Genomic DNA, 22,677 nt, shown 5'->3' with positions numbered 1-22,677 from the left:
CTTTGTGGATGAAGATGAGGATATTTCTTCCAACACTTCTCCTTCCAATGGGTGCCCTTCCCATAATGTGGGCATTTAGACTTTCCTTGTTGCTTCCCCTCTGAATCTGTATCACAATCTCAATAAATCTCCCAGGGCTTAACTCGCTGTTGCTTCTTGTTCTTATCCTTCTTGTCCTTGTTGACCCCTGCTGAAACTACAAGTAAAAGCATTGGTGGATATGGATCCAACGGTTCCAAGCTACTTGAGTCACCCTTCTTGTTCCAAAACAAGCAAGGCTAGTTTCTCCCAAAGAATAGTATCACGAATTCTAGAGGTGAGTAAGCTGGTGTAGAAGACATCATACTACAGACATGGAAGACGAGAAGTGAGAATCATCGCCATACCTTCAAATGACATCATCTTGCCAAGAGATGCAACCTCATCTTGTAGCTCCTCCATCTTGTTGACGTGGTACTTCATGAAAAGAGAGTCATGAATTGACAAAATTCAGAGCTTCTTTTCTATGACAATGTGGTGGGCAAAGCTCTTCAACTAGTAAAGAGAGGATAGCTTTGTCCAAACCTCTACTGTGGTTTTGATTCTAGGAGCATGAACAAGGATTTAATCCTACCAACTCATGAAGAGAAAAGATTAGGCTCAAGAGTTGAGACGATCTGAAAGAGCCACCTGATCAATAATAGAACCAATACGCCATAAGTGGAACCTCCATTGGACGAGGTATCAAGGTAATCACAAAGTCCATAGATCAAAGGTATCCAATATACACTCCACTTTGCAGGGCCAAAGGAAGTAGCTCTTGTCATCAAGTCAATATTTCTCGGGTAGTAATGGAAGAACAAGCACTTGTATTGACAATGCCAAAATGGCCATGTGGAACCCTTCAGTAGGAGCCCTATTAGAAACATATAAAGAAGCTAATGGGAAACAAGGCTGATCCTTTCCTTTTGATCTATCAAAGTGCCAATCTCTAAATGATCATGGCTCTTATCTTCAATCTTCTTCATGTTGCTCCTCATGCCATTCTCACTGATGGGAACATTGGTCTTTGGAAGATTGGATGGTTTCCTCATCTAAATCATCCAACCTATCAAACCCACGATCCATCTTCCTTTAAAGAATCTGCAAAACACACAACAAATTGCTGCATTTTGATGCTAGGCACCTGAACCGAGGAGAAATCAACTACATTGCTGCAACACAAGTTGTAGATGCTCCGCACATGTCAAAGAAGGCCTCCACAGCACAGAAAATCAACGTTATTTGTGACAAATCTGCACCACACAGCCAGGAGAGTATGCTCTCCTCTTCGTAGAACCTTTGGATCCTCTCTTTTTGGTGATGATACCATGTGAGAGTGTGCAAATGGAGAAGGACATGCACATGGAGAGTGAATGGAAGACATACTGAAATAAACATAGAGAATGGAAGAAGAAATATGCATTGAGCTCAATGGAATGCTGAATATAAAGCAAACTGACCACTCCCTGCATGGAGACCGAAGCCGAGGGCACTGAATCAGGCTCATGACAGAGAATACACCAGATGACAGAGAACAGCCACCGGATAATAGACAGTGGACAGCATCTACAAAGGGAAGAAAGAGGAATGATCTGCCAAATGTGGGGGACTACTTAAATCGATGGTCAGCCTCAAAACTGGCCAACCTGGTACAAAAGCATGCACTAAAACTGGCAAACCAGCATTTAATGCTGGTCATCAGCATTAAATAAAACACAAAAACCAGATTGCCTCAGTGTCTAGTGTGAATACGCTAGTATGTAGCATAAAAAAGAAATGCACACCCTAAAATAAAAGGCTACCAGTGTGAAGGATGAACACCCACCTAAACAGTTTAAAACTGAGATGCAAGGATGCCACCTCCATCAAAACACATGAAATGATCAACAAACAAAAATGTTAGAACTCCTAATGTCATGGTCTGACTCAAACTGAGGTTCACAGGCAGGAGATGATTGTGCACGACATAAATGTCTGCTAACATGAAGTAGCTAGACCTATGATGTCAGCATGTCCGTGCTTAAAAAGCTGCACCTTGGAAAAAGTAGAAATTATCCCTAAACTCCTTGAAATCATTAAGGTCCAGCGAGGATAAATTTTCCTTCTTTGCGCAACCATACTCTTCATCAGCTGTCCTTTAAAACTTATCACAATTTAACCATCACATTTACTTCAAGTCAACTTTAAGGTAATAAGAACCACCTTCAAGATGAGCCCTTGAAGAAAGAGTATTGGGGTCATGTCTCAAAAGACCCAAGATTTCAGGTATATGTACATTATGCAGCAGCAAACACAAACTTCCTGCACTCGTCTTGGGCAGGGCAGCAGCCAGCAAGTACAAACACAGCAAAGGAATGCCACGTGGCAGCTGGTGACAACATAGATGGACAGCAACAACAATTAGGGCTGGACAACAGTTGTCGTTGGTGTGGACTACACGATGAAGGCTGGAAACAGGCCCCAAATGGATGTAGACAAGATCGGGCAGCCTTGGCTGAGATGTCCTCCATGAACAGGGTGTGGCAAAGCTACAGGGCCTGAAACCTACAAAAACGAGATTGAGCTGAATGGAGGGCAGCCTACCCATTTATAGAAAGTTTCGAGACCTCGTACCTCGCCCTATTTATAACTCTCCAGAACCGCACACCATTTTAGGGTTTTCATTAATTAAGCATGCTTAGGTCTATTTAAGAGGCTAATTCAGCATGTAATGCTTCTTTTAGCTCAACATACTCCACAAAGTTTCTTCCTCCTACATGAATAGAAGCTCATGGAACTCATTACAATCTTGGTTGAAAAGAAATCTTTCCACTTTTTCTTGACAAAAGGAGTATTGCACCAGCTTCTTGTCAAAGATATTCAATCAAGGGACAATTTATCATATGCCATGGTCATGTCTAACTGTGAAGATATAATGTTAACTTTCAGGTTTCTTCAAAATCTGTTTTCCAATCAGAAATTTTGGCCCAATTCATGCATTTTTGTCTGGCTTACTTCTCAATTTCCAGATTTCTCACACTTCATTACTTGGACTAGGTTGTGGGATCAATGAACTGCTTACACTGCATGAAACCATTTGATTTTCTCCATGCTCATCTCCCATACTTACTATACTTCAAACATTCTCCACTACTGCCACTTCAAGACATTCTCCACTACAATTGCTTCAAGACATTTAATCTGGGAGATCTTTCCCATAGTTACTATACTTGAAACATTCTCCACTACTGTCACTTCAAGACATTTAATCTTGGAGATCTTTCTCAAAATCGCCTTACATTGCTTTACTATCATTTTTGACTCTAAGTTGTCACTCCCTAAGACATCATGTATTTATCACCTTTTGAATAAGCCACGCATTCCACCAGAAAGTAGGAACATGAGTGGATCTTACAAAAACTCTCCATGTTAATCACAGTGCATAATACGGCTGTTAAAAAAGACATGTCAGCAGATACAAAGAAAATTCCATGTTGTTGTCACCTGTACTGCCATTAGTATCCGCTCCAGTCCATATGTTATCTCAACAGAAACAGGCATCAAGGGCATGCCTCCAGCCTGTTATAGGCACCCAACCAAGTTGTCAATTAGAGCATCTTATCAGCTATAACCCAATTGCTTTATTTGGATCTATTCTTCTAAGAACAGACGAATTATACCTATCTCCATGTTTAATAATGAAGAACCCACGATGCATATTAAAACAGTGACCTTACGAAGTTCCAAAATATGTATAGGAAGAGCTTAAAATGTTTAAATCTTGCAATTTCTGGTATAACACATCAAGCCCTCTAGTAAGGAAAAAGGATGGTAATTAACCTGTTGGAAATACGTGAACTGTGTTATCTCCATTCCATCCATCCAAACCTCCCAACCTAAACCCCAAGCACCTAAAACCTGTAAAGAACAGTATGCCATCAGAAAAGACAAAAGAAGATAAGAATACACTACTCAAAAGGTTGCAGCTGGTTTGAAATGTAAAGGATGAGTTAGGAGCCATAACTGGACTCTCCCAATTATCTTCAACAAACCGTACATCATGGGAGTGTATGTCTATGCCTGAAAATAGACACTGGCATAACATTAATCTCATTTCTTAGTATAGAATGAAGACAACCAATTGACTAGACGATACAGGGAAATTATTTACGTATGCCTATGCTCATTCCAAATGCATTCATGCTCGTAGAAAATGCAACCGACTATATTATTCAACAAAAAGTGAATACCAAGCTAAAGCACAAAGAAAGACACTAACATAAGCCTAGTGAAGGGACCAAAACACCAATTTTGTGCAACTGTTTTAGGCAAGCAAAAGCAATCAGAAGATCATTGGTAATCACTTTGGCAGCCATGGGAAATAGAGAAAAGACAAAGATATAGAAACTTAACCACATGCTCACAAACTTTTACAAAGATAATGAGAGCTAAATATCATGCTTCAACTGACTGAGGATACATGAGATATGGCATAGGCCATTCATTCAAGCTTGTACAAACTAGATTTCCATATGTTACTCATCCAAGTCCGTAACAGGAACCCTTTTCACATGAGACAAGAAATAAATCAAATGTCACGTTAGTCCTCTAATGCAAATGCACATTAGTAGAATGATGCATTATCCTTGATGTGCCCCTTGTACTTGTGTTGTTGGTATTAAACCTAATTCACGAATCATCATCAAAGGAAGAACTTATTGCAACCTTCTTCTGCATGTCCTTCTTCTTCTTCTAACAATTTTGGATATTCTGACCCTTCTTGTCATGATACCAGTATTTGACCTTAGCCTTCATCTTTACCTTCCTAGTAATGCCTTCTCTTCTCATGTGTCTGCCACAAATCTCTTGTTCCACACTCTTCTAACAGAATAGAAACTATCTCAAAAATAAGGCTTATTCATCTTGCTTCAATGTCATAAAGGTCATGAGCCCATCGAATCCCTCAAGCAACTTCCTGAACAATGTGTGAACAAACTGTCTACAGTCAATTTGGTGTCAACAGCAGCCAATTTGCCCCTCAGATCCTTCACATGTGTGACATAAGACAGAAAAAACTCTTTAACATGAAGAGATAAACGCGGAAGTGGCTTTCACCTATGAGACACTCTTCATCTCAAAATGTTCATGCAAGATTTGATTTCACCATATGTGGATGCAAACTACCTTTAAGACAAGTCTTGGGCTCGACAGCCATCTTGTTTTCTAGCAGCTTTATATGCCTTGCCCAAGGGAAATTGAGGTGATAGCTATGGCACTTCGATCATTATTTTGTGGCAGCCTTGTCTTAGACATCTGTATCTTGTAGGTGACCTCATATTTTCCTCGATCACCAATTTTGTCCCATAATAGCTTTCTAGTATGGACACGATATGGCTCTACCTTTCACGTTGACCCAACCTTGTAGATCTACAAATAGTCTTGCATCGAGTTGTTGAATGTCATTTCTTTTCCATCAAGTGGATGAACTCTCCAGAGACATAAAATGTATGGGGTCAATATGCTTGCTTGAGAGTTGCTTGTTTGATTTTGTAGCTAAGGATACTACTAAGGACAACAAGTATACGTAAGAAGGGAAATATTATATTCTTGGACATCGTGGTGTTGAGCTAAAAATGCATTACATATTGATTAGCCACATTAAACGCCCCCAAAACAAGCTCAATTAATTCAATTACCAAACTTTCTTAAAAAAGAAGTCTGTTCCTAGAGAGAGTCCGTGTCCCAAAAGCCAAACCCTAATTTGGGAGGACCCAACAATCAATCAATAGATAGGCTGCCCACCACTCAGTCTCAATCACCTTTTTGAAGTTTGCAATTGTCTTAACTTTGCTGTCCACACCCCATTTACAAAGGATATCTCAACTCGAGCTAATGCCCACTGCATCCTATCATTAGGCATCTATTGTCCAACCTATCTGGTGCTGTTCGTGACTGTTTCTAGCCTTCCAGCTTGCTCTCCAACCAGCCTACTGCTGTCTACAATTTGATCAGCTGCCATATGGCCTGTCTACTACATTTGCAGCTTGTATTCCCAGCCTAAACCTGCCTTTTGCTGTTCCTAGAGCCACGTGATCTGCCACATCACCAAGCATGTGCATTTTGCTATTTCTGGAGCCACCTGATCTGCTATGTCATACAAATCGCTGCATTTACCAGATTTGCTGCATCGCTACACTGCCACATCAGTACTTGCTGCATTTGCTGCCCTTCTACTCCAACATCTTCGAAGGCTGCCTGCTGCATTTCGAGATCCGTCAAAGTACAATGCACTCTCATGCTCATACTCTCTACCCCTGTTCTATATGCATATGAGTTTGGCGGTCGATTTTCACCTTGCATAGTGCGTTTGCTGCATTGAGCATTATATTCATTCTTTATAGAAATTTCTTTATCTTTTGTGTTCATTGTGTTTGTGTTAACCCTAACCCTAACTGTGTCTCTTTATCAGTCAAAGTGTTTTTGGTGCGATTGTGTTTGTACTCTATAGTCAGGCATTTCTGTACATGGTATCAAAGCTATGTACTTATTGAAGAAATATAGACCCCTTGGTCAAAAAGTTCCGTCTTTAGAAACAAGAAACTATAGAAGGAAGATAACATCGAACACTTCCACATCAACTCGATCTCCCAAGCAACCTTTGTTGAGAACTGAGTGGAAGTGGGTTTCCCAATCTACTCCGCAAGGTTTCCGACATGGATGGAGAAACTTCCAATTACCCTAGATAAACCATTCCCTATCCTATTACAAACGAGGAGTTGCACCTGATTATGGCTCACAAAGCCAAGGAGATTGAAGAGCTTGACAAAACAACAGCCTTTTAACAACAGCTACTCAATTAAGGTATAATCAATTCTTTCTCCTCAGATCTTGTGCATAAATCTAATGATGTTGCAAGGCCGTCGAGAAATCCAACAAGAATGGGGCTCTAAAGAAATGTTCTAAACACAGAAAACACAAAACCAATCGTATGACAAAGCACAAACTGATAAACACAAAACAAAGAGCATATCTCTTGTAAGTTCTTGGCTGCTTAGTTTTATCTAATATTTTTTTATAGTATATCCAAATATATCTCTCTCTGATTTCTTTTGCCTCATCTAGCAATCTAGCTCTAGATTAATCGTGACTTTTGTTAATGCCAATCTACAATCTTAGTGGTGGGCTGCATGTGAAACCAGCCTTCCTTCTCAGATAGGGTGGTTTAACCTGATTAAGCACTTAATTACAGCATTTAGCAAATGAACATAAACTGAAATGCTCACTTTACCTTCATTAACTTGGACAGTGGATACCCTGTTGGCCCCAAAACTGGTGCCCCTTTTAGTATTTCTTTAATTTCAATTGCTGATGGATAAATTACAAGCCGAGATTTCATGATCTCCTTGGCTAATTCAAAAGCCCCTTGTCGTTCCAATAATCAACAAAGCATTCGGGCAAATTGCCCCTTGATTTTCACCTAGGACTTGCTCTAAGCTCTAATGGAACCCCAACTGGTCAAATGCTGCCCCAAATTCACAATAGATGGGCTGGCATCTGAAATCCTCACAATTCCACGAATTTCCAGTGCTGATTTCAGTGTACAATGCCTTTGACTCATTACACAAGTCCCAAGGTGGCGGCTGTACTCTGCTACCCATGGCTGAGAATTGCTGAGAATACTTGAGCATAGACTGCAGGAGATGAGAGAATGCTATAGAAAGAGAGAAAATCAGCTGAAATGTATCTTTTGATTCGTAGCTCTAATGACAAATCTGATGGCACCAACAACTTCAAAAGGGGGATAAACACCAACTCCGCTAGATTCGCTGACGAGCCCTCCTCTCCTACCGCCGCCTCTCTTGAGGCGGAAGAGAAAACTTGCTGCCCTCCTGTCCTGTCACGGTGCGCGATAAGTCGTCGTCGCCTCTCAGAGCCAAATCTAATCACCTCCTCTCCCTCCACCAAGCTCCGAATGGTTGCCATTCAGCTTCCACCACCCTCCAACAACCTTCTCCCTAGTTGCATGGGAAAGTTTAGCCAAGTGGTAGCCTTCCTAATGCATTTTCAGCCATTAAATTAATTTTTCAGAATTAATTAATTCTGAAAATTAATGTCAACCCTTTTGACCCTGCCCAAAATTAAACATGCCCATCTCTAATGAAATTGGCTAGGCCATTTGCAATTTGGAGTGGTTCCCGACCTCCGTTGACCCTTAAACTAGCATTAATTAATTAATTAATGCTAGTCCCTAGTGTCACCACTGCCACTTAATGGCTGAACAATTGTCCTAGGGTCCAACCTGGCACCAACTGACCACCAAAACCCAGTTGGCATAACTTAACGCAACTTTTGCCTTTAACACCCACTGCATCCTTGGGGTCCTTGGCCCGTTCCCATGAAATAACTGCCATGTGTATCACATGTGCTAAACAACCTTGCACATTTGATTAGTAACTTAATCAAATGTTACTAGCAAGATTAAAGCATCTAAAAATTTCACGTCCCCATGACAGCATGTCTATTTATAGAACGTTTGGGGTACCCAAATTAGGGTTTTGCATGTGGGACAAAAAAACTCTCTAAGATTGTATTTCTTTTTTAAATAAGATGGTTTCTTCATTAATTAAGCATGTTTTGGGATTGTTTAAATCAAGCTAATGCATTTTTAGCTCAACAAGGAACCCCTGTTGGAGAAAGAGATCTAGAGTATATTCCTTTCTTTCAAACTATTACATCTACTCTTTCTTTCAAACTATTCCATCTACTCCAATGCAAGGTACACGAGTTCGACTTTTGTTCCTCCTTCCCTCTTGACTTCTCCTCTTTTGCAACATTTTCGTAAAGATCACGATGAAGCTAGGGTGACATATCTTGATCATGGAAAAACTTCTCTTGAAGATCCTTTCTTCTATGTTTATACACGAAGATTATAAGAAAAATATCCATAACTCTTCTTTTCCTCTCTCTTCTTTGAATTATGCTTCTCATAATCAATGAGTATAGTGTTTCACCTTGTATGCATTCTGCATCATTATCTTCATTTCAATTTCCACCATCAAATCAATGAAATCAATTTAATTAATCTTCATCTATATCATTTACACTACGATTTCAAAACCCACCCATTTCTTCTATTGCCTCTCTTGAGAAACCCTTCACCTACAGTTTACATTTTTATGTTTCTGCATTTTACGCTTAGGGTTTGCAAAACCAAAAAGGGGCGCCACCCTAGACTGACTGTGCCTATTTATAGGCCACTCTCTCATTCATTCACCACAACTGATTCATTCAGTCTGTCACCTCTTCTCTCAAGCCTCTCCACTACCCTCACATCCCTTCAAGAGGACATTGCGGTTTGTGGTTCGTGGCTGTCTTCATCATCTTCCTTGTGCTACGGCACCCTTGTTCCCTTGTATCACATTCACTCCATGATTTAGAACTTCATCATTCCATTCATCAGAGTTTCTTCTCTCTTCTGTTCTCTTCTCCATGTTTATCGAGTTCACTCCATGTTCCTCTCCGCAAACCCTACTGTCTCGCTGGTACATCATCTTTTCACATGGTATAAGAGCTGAATCTGCTCAAACGGCGACAAAGATTGTCCACTTCAGTGACGGCAAAGGCCGGTGGCGGGTTCGGCATCCACTTCTCTTCTTCTTCCACTGCATCAAAATCTCGTTTTTGAAGGTTTCAAGTGTTTTCAGCTTACTGCCCACACCCCTTTCGCCGAGGATATCACAATCTCAATTGTCCCTTGCTGCCATCTACAGTCTAGTGCCTGTTTCCAGCCTTCCAACCGCAGCTTGCAGCTGTTGACAGAGCAAAGCAACTGTTGCCGATCACTCTCCATTCAAAAAACAATCTCGTTTTTGCAGATTTCGGGTATTTCAGCTTGCTGCCCACACCCCAGACGTGGAGGACATCACGGTCCAAGCTGGCTATTGCTGTCTACAATAGTCTAGCGCCTATTTCCAGCCTAGCACACACTATTCAGAGCTGATTTCAGCATATTGACTGCTGCTGCCGGTTTTTCCTACGTTTTTATTCTCTCTCTCCTCACTTGCATTTTTAGTATTTCTCTCTCCTCACCTACGTTTTTCTACTGGTTGCAACATCTTACTGCTGGTAGTATCCTCCTCCCACTGGCAACTCACTTCCAACCCTTCCACCCCTTGCAATGGACATTGCGGTTCGTGCTTCACACTGCCCTCACACCCCTTGAGGCGGACATTGTAGTTCATGGTTCGTGGCTGACCTCTTCCTTCTTCAACAAGGCACACTGGTACCCATGGCTTCTTTACCAACAAATCACCAGACTACTGGGTGCTCCTACTGTGGCATCACCGGACACACCACCGATGCTTGCCAACTTTGACCTTTGCTCCCCACCCCCCTGGAGTATATGCGTCTTCCACCAGACACTCATTGTGCCACCTCTCCTTTCTAGGCCACAAAGATCGTTCTACATCAACTATAAGAGTACTATGCTCAAGGCAATAAGACGCATCCGATACGCACTAAGTCCTTTCGAGCACATGGAGGATCAATTGGTGCTACAACCACCTAGAGATCGTCGCAATGCCAGCGGTAGTCTTCTCCCATCTATTTTCGCGTACAGTGGCTACCACGGCCCGCGGTTCTATAGTCCGCTCCATCGAGAGACAATGATTGTTTGATACCGTCTCCTCATCAATCCACTCCAAGAGAGACAGTGGTTACTCGAATCCTTCCTCTTCTTCGGCTTCCTGGTCCGCTCCATTGAGAAGTAGCGACTGTTGCCCACTCATTGCTCAGTTTGAGACGCACCCTTCACCCTCGCCTACTCAGATTCGAGAGGCCACGTCTGGGAGTTCTTCACTACCCTAGATACCTTCTTTGGCACGACTGGCAACACTTCCTTCATCCTCAGACATTTCGGAGTCCGTGATCCATGAGTTTTTGGATTCCCTATCTACCTCAAAGGGGGATTTAGAGTGGGATGATCTTTCTTTGCCCTCCCAGGGGGCATCTACATCTACTGCGACTTCAGAGGGGACTCCTATTTCTCCAGTTTCAAAGGAGACCTCCACCCCCCGCTCAATCCTTCGCACACCCTAGCGGAGGCCTTTTACCTTCTTCTTCTACCGTTGGATGGGGTGGCTTCCTTCCAGCAGTGATCTCACCTATTGATACCCAAGATCTCAAGGATCTACCTAGATCGGGGCCTTGGAGGTTCAGCTGCGACTTGGTGACAAGGCCTTGGTATTCCTTCTTGCATGGATGCACGGAGCTAGTGGCTTCTCTCCCGAGGTTGAGTTTTGGGTTCTCCAGTTCACTCCGTCTACTGTTCTTTACTGCCAGTTACCCTTTCAAATGGAAATCTTGGATCTTAGGGATCCTCTACATCTTCTTCCTCCTCTTCTTGCCTTGGTCACTTGGCAACATAGAGCCAACTCCCGAGATCGAGTACAGGCATATCCTTATGGTTCTCGGCACCACACAAAGTCCGACATTCCTCCTATACATTGCATGTTTTCATCATCTTTGTACTAGGGCGCTTAGGCAAGTGAATCTTTTCCCCACGAGGGACACAGTCCAAGTGGCACCTGCTGCATGAGCATTCTTCAACATGTAGCATTGCATCTCCACGTCACTCTTTTCTTGTTCCCCTTTTGGGGCCAAAGAGGGGGTGTTGAGAAACCCTTCACCCGCAGTTTAAGTTTTTGTGTTTCTGCATTTTGCATTTAGGGTTTGCAGCCCCAAAAAGGGGCGCCACCATAGACTGACTGTGCCTATTTATAGGCCACTCTCTCATTCATTCCTTATGGCTCATTCATTTAGTCCGTCACCTCTTCTCTCCAACCTCTCCACTACCCTCACACCCCTTCAAGAAGACATTGTGGTTCGTGGTTCGTGGCTGTCTTCATCATCTTCCTTGTGCTACGACACCCTTGTTCCCTTGTATCACATTCACTCCATGATTTAGAACTTCATCATTCCATTCATCAGAGTTTCTTCTCTCTTCTGTTCTCTTCTCCATGTTTGCCGAGTTTACTCCGTGTTCCTCCCCGCAAACCCTACTACCTCGCTAGTACATCATCTTTTGACAGCCTCACCATTACCATTCAAAGCATTCACATTCCACTTTCAGACTCTGCATGTTCCTTCACATACCACTTTGGGAGGCTCTTCAAACAGAGGCACAACCTTTAGGACCTCTACACGTTCATTTCCATGTGGTGCTCATACACCCTTTTGGGAAGGCTCAGTCTCCACCTTACGCACCTTTGGGATACTCACACCATGGGTTACCTTCCCTTGCTTACCCAGATGTGGACTAATTGATACCACATTTTACCCCTACCATGTCAATTTCTAGGCACCATTTGGTTATGCTAGTGTGCCTCACCCAACAATTGCACAAGGTTTGAGAGTCCCCATGCCTGCTCCACAACTACATGTGGTTCCCTATCCTGAGTTGAGCTAAGAAATGCATTCCATGCTGATTAGTCACTTAAACAGCCCCAAAACAAACTTAATTTAATGAAAAACCTTAAAACTGGGAGCGATTCGAGAGAGTTCACTGAAACCCTAACTTGGGAGGGTCCATCCTCATCTTTAAATAGACAGGCTGCCCCCATTTAGTCTCATCTCTTTCTGCAGATTTCTCACCCTTGTGTGCAAATCTCAGCCATCAATCTCCCAGCACAATGGTCCAACCTTCGTGACTGCTGCCATCACCTCGTTTGCTCCTCTACTACGGCATTCTACTGCTCTGTTTTACTACCGCCTTTTACTATTACGTTTTACTACGCCGTTCTACTGTGGCATTCTACTACTATGTTTTGCTGCTTCATCCACATCATCAGGCATCATCCTCTACAGTCGCCTTAGTCTCCTCACACTCTGGTGATCAGCGTTTGGTGTTTCTCTTACTCTGTCACTATGACTGGTGGTCACAATACTTGGCATCCGTCTCCGATGGACGTCACTCTTCGACATACTGCTCTCTCCTTGGGCACACTATATACTCTTACATTCATTTATAGCATTTATTCACTTCCAAGTTGTGTTCTTTCTATCCCTTTTTTTGTTTGTGTTTGAGTTTTGCTTTTTGTGTCTGTATTTGTCTCATTGTGCTTTTGTCGTCGTGAGTCGTACACTCTATGTTTCCTCAATGCAAACCTTAGCAGTGTCTCGACACTCTTCTTCGCATGGTATCAGAGCTAGTACTCTTATAAAGAGTATCCTACGGATATTGTGGAGTGCTAGTCTTTGCACGAGGCACACAATACGACACGTAACCGAATCATAATGTCACAAACACCTTCTTCTCGTGACCCCATGATGTCTTATTAGGCTTCTCCATCACTGGAGGCCCTGAGGAGGCATTATGGACTCAGCGAGGAAGACAACACTCCATATTCACCCTCACCATCACCCTCTATGTTTACACCCATGCCAAATATTCCACATTTCATTAACCTCACAAAGGAGTTTGAGGTGTACCTACAGAACAAGTATGGACCACAAGACATCCCTTCTTCCAGTTTTGCTACTCCTTCCGGACCAATTGGTGAGGCTGGCCACCTTTTTGATCATGGAGGCAATACGACATTTGGGATGACTGGCGATCCATCTTCATCATCTTTGCCAAGCCCTGTGTCAGGTTTGTACAACCCTTTTGAGTCATTTGAATCAAAACCCTCTCCTATTTTGCCTTTTGATGTCCACGATCCCAATGGTCAAATGTATGTAAATCTTAATAGAGGGGGTTCAAGAAACAGACATTCATCATCAAGTATACCTACATCTTCTGTTTCATTTGAGCAAGTCAATTACTCTTCTTCTCTCCCTCCCATCCCACCCTCTTCTCTTGAAGCCATATCACACTCATTTCAAAACCTCAGCTTACATTCCACATCCGCCTTTACCACACTCGGAGTTGGACCTTTTGTCTCTGCTCCTAGCACATTCTCATTCTCTATTCCATATTCACATCACGGTGTCTCGTTGGGGACATTCCACCTCTTAACACTGTCACCTACCCTTTTCCACAAGCCATTCCACACTATGGGACTTCGTTACAAGGAATGACACCCTCTAACACAGTTTCCTCTACTTTTCCTCATGTAGGCACATCTTTTCCTACTAGGACGGCTATGATGGACATCCCCCTCACTACCCCCAGCTACACACACCCCATGATCTCTCACATGCAAGGATTTCCTTTCTTTGCTTATGGTGCATCATCACACTTTCCATGGATCACTCCTACGCAAGGATTTCCATTCTCTGCTCCATGTGTCCTTATTCCTCCACCATGGGGTCCTCATGCAGCGACAATGTCCATGCCTAGTCATCCCATGCACACATTTGGATCCACCATGCACACTTCTTGAATGCCTGGTGGGCACTATGGGACCCATTCCCAAGTCTAATTCTACCTTATCCGAGCACTACCACTCCTATTGCCTCGGCCAAGAATGCCTTCACGGATAAGACTTGTTTCAACAGGTCGAATTTCACTACTTGGTCGAACTATATGCAGCAAGTGCTTGAGTCTCAAGGTCTTTGGGACCTTGTTGTTGGTCTTGAGCCTATGCCTATGACCCTCACTAGCCCACCTTGATTACATCCGTCTATGGAGAGCTCGCAATGCCACAGCCAATGTCGAGCTGATGCAGGATTTGCTTCCTGAGTTTCACTCTCAGTTATAGCATTTCCCTCTTGCATCGGAATGTTGCAGTCATCTCATCAACCACTATGCGGCCAAAGATCGTACTCACGTATAAACATCAACTTTGAGCTTCAAGAATCTTCCATTAAGGAAGGGCGTGATCTAAAAGTCAAGTTGGCCAAATATTGGAGGTTACTAGCCAAGTTTGCCACTATTGACTCTCCGAAATCAGATGATGATCAGGTCACGTTCTTCTTGAACAAGTTGCCTGATAAATACTTCCATTTTATCCAGCACATTATCTCACTGCCTACATTGCCAACCTTCTACGAGTTTGAGTGTCAATTCTTGTGTTACATGAGGCTGCATGATCAAGTCCACAAGAAGTCCTCCACTTACATCTATTCAAGGGGGCGCGGATTGGTTGCCTCTTCTTCGGGAGGGAAAACCAACAGTGGCAAGAACTCGTAAGATGCGAAGACAAGCCAAAACAAGGGTGACACCACTTCCTCCGATGAAAACAAAAAACCTCAACTGTTTGGCAGCAAATTCCTAAGAAAAATAGATTTTGCACTCGCTCCAAGAGGTCGGGCCATGTGGACGAGGAGTGTCGTACCAAGGCCCAAGATCTTCCTTCTAGAAAACCACAGCAGACTACTATGACTACATAGTCTAGTGGGGCTACGCCTCCCACTACTATTCCATCTACTCCTTCAGCCCCCACAGTTGTTGGACATGTGGCACACAAACAGCCTTAGCGGCCATCCTACTCTACTTCTAAGGGGTTTTTAACTAATTGGTCTGCTAGCACCGATCCTATTGCACTTTACGCATCCCTTCCTAGGAACTCCACTATACCTTCTAGGCCTACTTCCCCACCTCGTCGTATGCAATGGTGGCCACACACTTAGCCTTTCATTTTCAAGTCTTCCGCTGCATTTACACACACATACATATTTGCATTATTACACTTGTTCATTCAGTTCATTTTTCATTTCAGTTTTGTTTTTCTTTTTAGAGCATCTCACTACTTACCCTTGTGATTGCAAATCTTACTCCTCTTTTACAGACTTTATTTTCAATGCAGAGCTAACATACGGGTTTGTCTGTTCCTACCTGGGCTAGAGACATGGAATGCACACTATTCCATTCATGGTTTCATCTTCCTAGGAGTTTTGCTCTTCTACTAGCATGGAGGCTTCCCCTCCTGAGGCGAATCGTAAAGCATCTCTCTTGATGCTATTATGGCTGTGACTTCTACCTCGCTCTTCTAGCCAGGATGCTTCTTCTCATCGTGGTTCTCAGCACCACATGAAGACCGACATTTGGCTCCTCTTCCTCCTTTGACGTTGCCAATCCACATTGAGAGGAGATTTCTATCCTTCTTGGTATTCTATAGGTTTTGGCACTTGTCTTCGATATCAGCCTCCCCCCCGCCCTTGTTATATCTTCACCCTTTGCATTGCATGATTTCATGATCTTTGTACTAGGGCGCTTGGGCAAGTGAACAATTTTCACACAAGGGACACTGTCCAACTGGCATCTGCTGCATGAGCATTTCTTAGCATGTAGCATACTCATTGTGCAGAGCACCACTAGATGGATCCTAAGTTATTTCCACTAGTGGTTTGTACACCACACCACCATTACTTCCTCACCATTCCCTCATCGTCAACATCCTCAAGTGGATGGGTAGCTTATCTGTTTTGTGATGGGTTGGACCTAACCATCCCTTCTCATTCTCCCGTCATCAATTGACTGCAAACCATCTCTCACTTTAAAAAAATAAATTTTTAAAAAAATCAAGTTCATTGTAGTTCCATCCGCCTTAGTAGGGCTTGGTAGGCCACTAGGCAACCAACGAGCACCCTTTGTCCGATACCCTGTCCTCTTTGGGGTGACTACTTGGACTCCCTTGGTAAGATAACCATCGCCTCTATAGTCTTGGTAACACTCTTCTTCACATCCTACCTATCCATCTTATCCCCCTCCCTACCCTTACAACCCACCTTTTCCTTTTTTCAAACACCTCATAATTCTTCATCCTCGTCAGCGAAGCATGCTTTTACTAACAAGACTCATTTCAACCAGTCCAATTTCAAATCTGATGAAACATGTTCTTGATTCTCACAACTTGTGGAACCTTGTCCAAGGATTGGAACCCCAACCAGACCCACACCTCGTTCCACCTAAGGTCGTCCACTCATGGAAGGCCAAAAATGCCTCCACTACCCTCAAGCTGATACAAGGTCTACTCCCTCAATTTCACTCACAGTTATAGCATTTTTGGCCTATCCAAGCTAGGCATCTCTAAAGTTTTTATGCATTTACACAGTTTCTCGTGCTGGCCGAGAATGAGACTAACATAAAGTGGTCCCTGTAGTGTGCTATATAAACCTCACAAATGGTGTATCTGAGAGAAGAACAGATCTCCCATAGGCATACTACCTTGAATGCTAGACTCCTTGACTTCCCTCGGGTTTTCGGATGAAAGGTTGTGTACCAAAAACTTCAAACCCGACAGTCCAACTTTTTTGGTTTCTGTTTGCATTCCTGTTTATGCTCCCATTTCTATTTCCCAGTCCCCCATGACCACAATTCAGTATATGAGCTTGAGAGAAGTACAAAGACATTAGGTGAAATCATGCCTTTCGCCCCTAACATGACAGGAAATCATTTGAGGACATTGCAGTGTAAGCTCACTTTAAAAAGTAAAGGTATTAGAGAGTGCAACAGAGATCCACATCAGTTGCCATATTCTTCTATCGTCTATTTCGCAGCAAGAAATATTGTACTTCAACCCAAACTACATTTAATAAATATGTTTTATTTTCCGAAAAAAGATAGATTGATTGATAACACCTCAGAGAAAATCCCCGAGGTAAAATACAAAGTACAAGGAATTTAATAACTATGAAGCTCGAGAATAAATTGGAAATTTGACATACTTCTTTTACTGTTCTGTTGTGTGACACTTTGAATGGAGAAAATTAAAGTTCCTTAATTTGTGTATTACCATTCTTGCAAAGCTTGAGTTAAAAGCAACACCATTACTTCTCATAAGGAGAAGGACATACGGAAAATGACACATCTGCTTTCATTGCTTGGGCCTCATTCACACACCCTGGTCTTGGAACAGCATGATAACAATCTTACTTTTTCCAATGCCAACTCTTCACAGAGAGTGCAAAAGTTAGCGTTATCAGAAGTCCCCAAATCAAAAGTCATCAAAGGCATCCAAAATTAAAGCATGATTCCCAACACAAGCATCATTATTTCTCATTTCAGAAACAAAGGAAGAACTCCTAGAGGCCAGAAAGTCAGCATCCCATTTAAACAAAGGCCTTAGTCATTGTCCCCCCACAAAAATATGTTATCTTACCAAGAGCAGCAAGGCTTCCAAGATAGAGCTCTTGAGAATTTCCTGGGTCAGGCTTCAAAATGACCTGCAAAAAAGCACACCGCATATGCTGTATATTGTAAAACCAAATACTAATATGCATTTATCACCAAACACCAAGCGTGCAATACTTCTATTCAAGTGTATTTACCACCAAACACAGAGTGCAATGCTTTTATTTCTTCCAAGAATAGGAAACATTATCCTGAATAAATCATTACCATGTACCTTTGTCGGGAAGTTCTCTTTTAATTGCTAACGAAATCAATACTCCTATATGCATTTTGACTAATATGAAATACTCATTCTCAGAAAATTAACCAACAATTATCAAATTACACAGAATCACCAGCATTTGCTGTGCCAAGTTACCTGAAACTGTGTATGGCGCTGCAATCTATTTGGATTATCCCCATATCGACTATCATCTGGTCTCACACTTGGTTCCACGTATCTAATGGAATGGGTTTGAAAAATAAAGAATTGCCATCTCAATCAAATATTACAGCTCAACAAACACATACTAAGAAAGTAGACAAATTTCCTCTATATTCAGTAGCATTTACACAATAGGGCATCAACATGTAAAGTACAACATTTATGAAACATCCCCAGGTGCACTGCAGTAATAACCAGGCAGGTTTTCAGCATAAGCTACATACAGCAGGAAAAAAACCCAATGTGAGTTGTATGAAGTACAAATAATGTATGGTATATCAGTTGCTTTTTCAAAGTTTGTATTCTGTACAAATTTGGAGTTTTTGATAACTTGTAGTGAATATCTGGTTACGCTTCTTTCCAGTGATTAAATCCAGTCCAAACATTTCAGATTTGGTAATACTATGCACACAAAGGACCATGACAATACCAAATGATGTGAGTGCATACTATTGGACTCATCTGCGAAGTGTCTTGACATAATGTGTCTTTCACAAGGAGATAATCTTTAGATAATCAAACAGCTTCAAAGGGATGATAGTTAGACTATCAAGCAACTTCAAGGAGATTATCTTTAAATAATCAAACAGCTTCAAAGTGTTGGGAGGAACTTTTCCCAAGATAGCTGTTGTAAAAAGTTGCTTTAAGAAGTAATTTTTGACAAAAACTTTTAGGTGCTGCTTTTCTTCAGTAAAAACCATTTTACAGCATCATAAATCAATGACCTGTTGGCTTCTGGAGGAACTATGCTGTTATCTTTCTACAAATTACATCACATAGAAGAGATTTATATTGACCAAAACATTTGAAAACTGACAGATGCTGCTTTTTTTTCAAGGAAAACCATTTTATCCTAATTTGTCAATCTGTTGGCTTCTGGAGGACTGTTGTGAAAGAATACACAAATAAAAGGGGCCTTGTATTCAGATTACTAGGGCAGTATCTTGAATACACTTACACAACATTCCAAGGTTCTGGCCCAAGAACCCTCAGAAAGGTGGCCGGATTCATGGTTCCTGCTCCAACCTGTGTCATAAACATGTTCATTAAGAAAGATGGTAATATTATGTAAGATACAAAATCTTCAGTTCAAACATCAGGGGAAAAACGTCAAGACACAGCAAGAATGCATGCAAGCCTCCCTCCTTAAGAATGGTGGCTTATATAATATAAGAGACAAAATCTGCAGTTCAATCATCACCTCAAAAGCTTGCAAGAATGCATACGAGCCTCCCCCTGCGCTCTCCCCCCCCCCAAAAAAAAAACCCCTCCTCCAAGAAATCAAGAGCTTTCTGAGCACCAGTCCAACTAGCTTCCACAAGGTACTCTGGCTCCATGGCCAATCTGTTGAGCTAAAACATGCATTACTTGTTGACTAGCCTCTTAAACAGCCCCAAAGCACACTTAATTAATGAAAAACCCTAAAAAGAGAAGTGGTCCAAGAGAGTTTCAGTGATCTCCCAAAAACCCTAAATTTTAGGGCACCCTTCTACATCTATAAATACAAAAGCTGCCCCCATTCAGCCTTATTCAGTTTATGCAGGTTTCTCACTCCACGTGCAGATTTCAGGCATCAGCCTCCTCCCACATGGCTGTCCAGACCTTGTGACTGCTGCCACTCCATCCGTCTTTGCTCCTGCTGCTGGCGCCTTCATCCATGCTGACATCAGCTGCTGGCGACATCATCATCTGCTGCAATCTGATCATCCAGTCATCGCCAGCCACATCAGACACTGTTTCAGCCTGTGTTTGCATCTGTGCAGCCTAGGCGTCAACTGTTCATCATCCTGCAGCAATTTCAGATCTGCATTTGCTGTCCGGGACAGCCGCCAACCATCACACACACTCCTACTGTTTGTGTTCGCTGATCAGCATCTGCTGTCACTTGCATTTACAGCATCTACCTCCTCAGACACTCTGACTCGTGGTAACAGACTTGGGATCCATCTCCAGTGGACATCACACTCCGACATTGCTCTGCCCTTGAGCACACTGTATACTCTTACATTCATTTACAGCATTCATTCACTTCAGAGTTGTGTTCTCTCTCTCCCTTCTTCTGTTTGTGTTTGAGTTTCTGTGTTTGAGTTTTGAGTTTTGCATTTAGGGTTTGAGTTTTGCCCTCTGTGTCTGTGTCTGTCTCTTTGTGTTTCTGTCGCGGTCGTACATTCTGTGTCCCCTTAGTGCAAACCCTAGCAATTTTCTTCACACAATCTTCTAACACCATTGTTTGCACAAAGAGAGACTGTGAAGGTCCAACCCTCAGAGACCTGCGCGGGACCCCCTTCGGACCCCGTCTAGGCCCCGGAGCAGCTCTAGACCCTTCCCCCAACTCTACCATCTTAACCCCTCAACACCTCACGAAACGCGACACGGAGCATAACACGACGCGAGATTTGCATTAGTCTACGGTCAAAATTGTTTGTACCACCTTAGTTCTATGAGGACCTGATGGTGCAACCATGCACAGTACAACACAGCAATCACTTGGTGTGTGAGTACATGTAAGTTGCCAACTCCCCATATGCACAACTCTGTATAGTTTTTTTTATACCTATAGGGGAAAAATACCATACTTCTGCATGCTTAACCATATTTTCAAAAGAAACAGAGTGTCAACTGGGGCCAAACTTTGACAGAATTCTAATCTCATTTATCTTCTGCATACTTGACAGTTTTTTTAATACCTATAGGGGAAAAATACCATACTTCTGCATACTTGACCATATTTTCAAAAGAAACAAGGTGTCAACCGGGGCCAAACTTTGACAAATTTTTAATCTCATTTATCTTCCATGTGGCTTGCACACTCTTCTTGTGGTGTATAACACTGAAAGCTTTGTTGTGCTAAGAAATGCACTTAGCCACTTAAACAGCCCCAAAACATGCTTATTTTAGGCTTATTTAAGCCAAAACCCGAAAACGGGAAACGGATCGAGAAAGTTAAGTGAGAGAGGATCTAGAACCCTAATTTTCTATAAATTGGCAACCAGCTCTCCACTCTTTTACAATCTCGTTTTTGCAGGTTTCAGGTGTTACCAGCTTGCTGCCCACACCCCGGTCACGGAGGACATCTCAGCCCTTGCTGTCCATCACTGTTCCCTACAGTTTGGCGCCTGTTTCCAGCCCTCCACACGTTGATTGCTGCTATTTCTGCCCGGCGAATGACTGTTGTTCATCTGCACTGCTATCGTACAGCCTGCCACGCCAACAAACTGCTGCGTTTGCAAGCTCCAACTGCCGCCCTGACAGTTTTCTCTCTCTTGTCTATAGTCGCTGCAGTCTTTCTCTCTCTTGCAGGCTGTCCTGCCTGCGTTTTCAGTCTTTCTCTCTCCTACAGGCTGTCATGCCTGCATTTTCTGCCTTTCTCTCTCCTACAGGCTCCGTTTTTAGTCTTCCTCACTCTTGCAAGCTGTCTTGCCTATGTTTTCAATCTTTCTCTCTCCTACATGCTCCGTTTTTAGTCTTTCTCTCTCCTCATTGCTGTCTGCATCAGATCCAGCTTCTCACTACTGTGTTTGCTGGTGTTCGACATCCGGAGGCTGCCTTGCTATGATTCAAGATCTAATGGGAGTACAACACACTCTCCAGCTCATTACCCCTGCCTTGATCCTAGAGATACAAGAGTTCGAGGTTCAGTATTCGTTCATTGCATAGTGTGTTTGTTGCATGAGCATCATATTATTAGTAGTCATATCATTTCATTTATTCACTGTGTTCATTGTCTCTGAGTTACTCTAACCCTAACCCTAACTATGTTCTTTTTATCAGTCTGTGCTTTGTCGTACGGTTTCTGTTTATGTTTCTGTGTTAGGGTATTTTTCTTTACATGGTATTAGAGCCTGATACTCTCTGAGAAACCTAGGTCTTTGATCTGAAAGCTCTTCGCAAGAAGCAAGAACAACAGTAGATTCAAATGACTTCGAACACATCAACACCGATTCAATCTCCAGATCAGCCTATGCCAAGAATCGAGCGAGAGTGGGCCAATCAGATTGCACCACAAAGTTCCGACATGGTGGGAGAAACATCTGAGTACATGAAAGAAAACATAGGCAAGCTGACCTCTGAGGAATATAAACTGATCATAGCCTATCGACAAAAGAAGATTGAGGAGCTCGACCAAAGGACTGCCCTTCAAGAAAAGCTTCTAAATGAAGGTATGCATGGATTTCACTCT

At 42.5% G+C, this 22,677-nt stretch overlaps 1 protein-coding gene across 3 annotated transcripts in view; it reads right to left on the bottom strand.

Annotated features, from left to right (window-relative positions):
- The window catches only part of EDD1 (glycine-tRNA ligase), a 218,578-nt gene that overhangs the window by 166,045 nt on the left and 29,856 nt on the right, over positions 1-22,677 (bottom strand). For all 3 annotated transcript variants that reach the window (XR_015690444.1, XM_087675465.1, XM_087675475.1), the window contains exons 3-8: positions 19,456-19,523; positions 18,432-18,513; positions 18,042-18,105; positions 4,025-4,080; positions 3,841-3,918; positions 3,505-3,579 (exon numbers count right to left, since the gene is read on the bottom strand). Coding sequence is in view for 2 of the 3 variants with exons in the window: in XM_087675465.1 (XP_087531591.1) it covers positions 3,505-3,579; positions 3,841-3,918; positions 4,025-4,080; positions 18,042-18,105; positions 18,432-18,513; positions 19,456-19,523 (423 nt within the window). In the remaining variant the exon portion in view is untranslated. The remainder of the gene's footprint in view (positions 1-3,504; positions 3,580-3,840; positions 3,919-4,024; positions 4,081-18,041; positions 18,106-18,431; positions 18,514-19,455; positions 19,524-22,677) is intronic.

The sequence above is a fragment of the Lygodium microphyllum genome, chromosome 1, assembly GCF_053477565.2.
Source record: "Lygodium microphyllum isolate KBCC chromosome 1, Lygodium_microphyllum_v1.1.10, whole genome shotgun sequence".
Lineage (NCBI taxonomy): Eukaryota > Viridiplantae > Streptophyta > Polypodiopsida > Schizaeales > Lygodiaceae > Lygodium > Lygodium microphyllum.
This window is presented reverse-complemented; position numbering and strand designations above follow the sequence as displayed.